Source organism: Chaetura pelagica, unplaced genomic scaffold, assembly GCF_000747805.2.
Source record: "Chaetura pelagica isolate M959 unplaced genomic scaffold, ChaPel_1.0 scaffold116, whole genome shotgun sequence".
Classification (NCBI taxonomy): Eukaryota; Metazoa; Chordata; class Aves; order Apodiformes; family Apodidae; genus Chaetura; species Chaetura pelagica.
Genome location: NW_009953655.1, coordinates 4,154,321 through 4,159,072, shown reverse-complemented (window position 1 = coordinate 4,159,072; position 4,752 = coordinate 4,154,321). Strand labels below are relative to the sequence as shown.

General features: G+C 40.7%; 1 protein-coding gene across 1 annotated transcript in view; it reads right to left on the bottom strand.

The window, feature by feature from the left end:
• The window catches only part of HGFAC (HGF activator), a 44,074-nt gene that overhangs the window by 38,022 nt on the left and 1,300 nt on the right, over window positions 1–4,752 (bottom strand). Inside the window, exons 2-3 of the mRNA XM_010000271.1 lie at window positions 4,400–4,454; window positions 2,489–2,585 (exon numbers count right to left, since the gene is read on the bottom strand). Coding sequence (XP_009998573.1) covers window positions 2,489–2,585; window positions 4,400–4,454 — 152 coding nt within the window. The remainder of the gene's footprint in view (window positions 1–2,488; window positions 2,586–4,399; window positions 4,455–4,752) is intronic.

Below are 4,752 nucleotides of genomic sequence, written 5' to 3'. Positions count from 1 at the left end.
CATTCCTGCAGTCATAGTTGGGCTTCAATTCAGACCAGCCTCCCCATTTGCTCTCAAGTGTGCCCATTGCATCTCCATTTTCACTCTCTACTGTTTTGTCTTTCTAGAGGTACCAATGAAGTTTAGCAAGAGTTCCACCTCATTTTTTCTCTTCAAAACAAAAGGCAAATTTACATGATATCTTTAGTACATGGTAAGATGCCTCTAAACAGGAATTCATCTATGAAAACAGATTATAATTAAAAGGAAACGCAATACAGGATGCTGTTAAAAGAAGTTTGTTATTTGAGTACTGCAATTATTTTGTCTTCTTTCCTGTGTTTTCAATAAATATTTACAAATATACAACTTGTTTGTTGCTCTCAGAGCAAACAGGGAGAAGTTTCTGCAGTCAGGACTCTGATTTATGTTGAAATATTTAATGTTACAAATGGACAAAGTCATGACTGACTATCTTCCACATTTACCCCTTTGAATCAACATAGCAGATTTCACAAATGAGACATGCAGCTTTGTATTAAGATAGACACCACTCTTAAATGCTTTCTGCAGGAGGACTACCTTTTTTATTGAACTTAATATAACATGCTAGCACACAGTATCTGGATCATATGTAGTATGAAAAAACATACACTAATTATAAAGAAAATTGGAGCAGGTTTTGGCTCACTGTGGTCCTGACCTAAAGTATGAATTGAGGACTAAGGACATGGACTCAAGTGCATAATATAGCACTCTCATGTTCTGGTTTCTTTGCATTTGCCCCCAAAAGAGGCAGGTTGCATCCAGCCTCCCATCATTTCCATCCTTACAGGCAGCTCTCAGGCAGGCAGGAAGGACATGAGCTTTGCATCACCTCTGCCTGCCAGGTGTCCTGTGATCAGTTATTCAGCATCAGTCCAGCATGGGCTAATGCCAAGTCACATTAAAAAGCACTGAGCAGGTCTCCTAACTGCTATCAGGGCTCTTTTCCTGGTATCTGTGTGCCTCAAGTCTCACATCATGTTGCTTTTAGCTTATGAAAGAAGAGTAAACACTGACCAGAATGTCAGCCAAATGAAATGACCTGTCAAAACCAAACAGCTCCAGCTGTCATACTCCTCATCTCCCTGCTTGTAAATGGCTTTTTAAAAATCGGAAGCATAAGAGCAAGTTGTCCAAGGTCAGCTCTAAAGTGTGCTCTAACTTTGGATCCTTGTCCATTCATGGGTTTTTCAATTTATTTCCATTTCTGTGGCCTGACTGGCTAAAAACAAATACACAGAGTGTCATCTATCAACTAGATCCTTTCTAAGCACTGCATGAAATTAAGTGGGTCTGAAGGTCAAACTCCTTGTGGCTACAGTTCATCAAAGACAGGGTTCAAACTGGCAAATTATTTCAGTTCCCTTCCTTTAGTTAAATTATTCTCAAATTCTCTTTTTCCTAGAGGCTTTTCTTATATATATTTTTTTTCCTGTGGATGTTGGGGAAATTCAGAAGTGATCTCCTAGCCTGGAGCTCCAGGTCCATTTGTGCAAGAGTCAGTGGTGTGCTTACTACACCAGCATTTACACTTAAAACACCTGTGCCATGAGAAAGACAACACAGAATAAAAAATGACAGATCTGCCTTGCATGGGTAAGTAAAATAAACTCTACAGAATATTATTTCCACCCTGAAAGCATACCTTCTGCTATAGCTCCTCTGTGCATTTATCTTAACATTACTGGTACCTATACATTCCCTGTTCTGTTGCTTTTTATTTCTGTTAATACATCCCCATTAGATAGGTTCACTGGCAAAATCAGTCTGGTCTATTCAGTGCCTGCTGCAGAAGGGTTTCCACCTGACTGCCCCTACCCCAAAATGAATAATGAATACTTCAAAGAACTTCTGCATATGTAAAAGAGTAACCTTTGCCCAGAAGGAGGCCTGGCCTCTAACACACTAGTAGAATAAATCATTACCCAACAAGCAGGAGTAATGCCTCTCCTCTTAGTCCTGCACTGTCCAAAGAGGACTGGTGCCAACCTGGGTAAAAATTAGCCATATGGGGGGAAAAAAAATAAAAATTCCTCAAAAATCAGATGATCTCTGCTGCACTACAAGTGTGACCCACACAAATCAAACAGGTCTTGAAGCAAGTGTTCTCTCTTAGAGGTGCCTGCATCTCTCTCCCTCAGCAGAGGGTTTCTGTCAGGGCATTTCATTAGTCCTGCCCTTTCTGTACAAGCTCTTGTCACTCGTATAAGTTGCTATTCCAACATGAAGGCCAAGGAGGAAATGTTTCTGCAATTCTTGAGCTTTCTGACACCCCAGAGACCCCATGACTGGGTTCCCTCCCCTTCAGCCACGAGGGCCAGGACTTTAAGCAGGACAACTGCATAGCCCTCCTTGGGCACCACATCAAGCTCTAGTTAATTTATTCTGAAAACAAGATTAAAGCACTAAAAGGCTGATATTTTCCTTTGAATGTTGTCTTCATTTATGAGCAATGTTAACTTACCATTTCTTTTGGGAGAGGAATTTTGATAAACATGAATGATAAAACCTTCCACCATACCGGAAAGGAAATTTGCATAAATTTCCATCCTCTGTAAGCACTGAAATACAAGAATAAAAACCTCATCATGCAGCTGAAATCCAACCCACATATATATGTTATTATACGAAATTATGAAGACAGATCTTCAAGTTTTTTAGCTGTACATTGGACTATGTGTCTCTGCAACTTGTAGTGCATAAGAAGAGGCTTAAAATCCTACGTACTGCCTGAATCAACAAAGATTAATGGGCTCTGTGGTAAAATAAAGATCTCAGATCATTTCAACTCAAAATACATTGCAATTTCTGGTACAGCAAATGCCAATTATATTCATTAATTGCAATTATCGTTTCTAATTACGTAGTATTGTAATAGCATATTAAATTTATTTCTGAACTAGTATCCTTTCAGGCTCCATATCACGTTGTAACATCTGTTTAAAACAATTAAGGCATCAGACAGTACATACTGAAATAGAAACAGCCAAGAGAAAGTAGGTTTTAAAGGCTGGGGAAAGGCAGATGATTTTCATCATACCACCATCCCTTTGGGATAAGCAGATTCCTCATAACTAAATGGGGAGAAACTGATGGGACCAGTGTCTAAAAAGGGCAAGTTTTACGTTCACTACATCAGTGGTGGGAGGCTAAGGAAGGGTGGTGGGAGGCTAAGAGACAAAAAAATCCGTGGAGACGAGTCTTGAGAATGAGGAAGACTGAAGATAAAAAAGACAATGAAAATCTGTCAGAGCTCATTTAACCATTGAACCAAAAGCAATCAGTTGTGAGAGCCGGGAGCATGAATGGGAAGCCAACCACTGCTGCAGGAGAGAAATGGGGCGTACAAGGGAGCTGGCAGCACAGCACGTTTCCATTTCTCTGGACAATGTACAACTGCTTCTTGTCCTGAGCTTACCCCTGCAGTTACAGCTGGGGCTCCTGCACACCTTTCTAATAGCTGTTAACCTTCACAAGCCCAGATTCATCATTTCAAAAAGCTCCTGAGGCCAATTATTGGCATTATGGAAAAAAAATAACTCTTCCTTGTGGTTCAAACCCTTCCTAAGCAGTCAGAATTATGGTCATTCAATCTGCCCTAACTGTCCCCCTGCCTGTCAATGCAAAACAGCTTCTATCAGCCCTCTGCTATCCCTTTTTTAAGCCTGGTTTTCATTGTCTGAAGTAGAAGTTCACATATTTACCTTCTCTGTCTGATACCTCGTGTTATAAGCAGTTAAGAGAGTTTTGAAAATACATCTCAATTCAGAAGACATATTGCACCCCAAAGGATGTAAAAGACTATTTTAAGTCATACAGGCACCATTAGAGGCCCAGTTCATGGAATCCATAACAGCAAAAGCCCAGGACAGTAAAAGCTCTAAAAATGGAAGCTGCAATGCCCACACACAACCAGGATGACTGACTGCCATCAAAACAAATGCAACCCAGCAAATTGCATGGGGCTCAACCCCTTCTCCCACAAAGAGGTCAAGGGCTAGGGCAGAAATTGAACCTATACATATGACAAGCTTATGTACTTCACAGTCAGAGGGCAGACACAGATCTGATTAAAATAAAGGGTGTTGCACCTCTGCAGCCACACCATGTTATGAGTGAATGTAAACCACGCCAGCTCAGAGGAACTAAAATCCCATCAACACCTCCCCATTAATCTGCACCTGAAGGAAAATCACCTGAGATTCCTGAGTTAATCTCAAATTCCCCTCCACACAGAAATTAATATTGGCATAAGCACTCCATAATCCTTATTCTTGTTGAAACAAAGACAGTCTTAGTACGGACTTGCACAGCATGGATACAGACAGGCAGATCTTTCTTACTGTCATGAAAACTATTGGATTTGACTTTGTACCTTGTGGGTGAGTGAACTCATGTTTTGAGCCTCTTCCTGCCCCAGATTTGTAGTGCTACAAAGAGAAAAAAAGAATGTGGATTGGAGACACAAATTCACTCTGGGAATCATCCTATAGAGACAAATGTGCTTTCCAGGATGTCCTGAAATCATGTTTCTTCCAGTGCTTCTCCTATTATTTGTGTGTGTGACTTTTGCTGGGGCACAGTCTGGTGAAGAAGAGAAGATAATCACTGGTTCTTGAGAGGTCTGTGTTAAACCAGGAAAATCCAGCACAGCACAAAAAATAGCAAAGCCCTGCTCCATTATCTTTCTATTGCCAAGGGAAACATCTCCTATTTCACTCAGCAGGA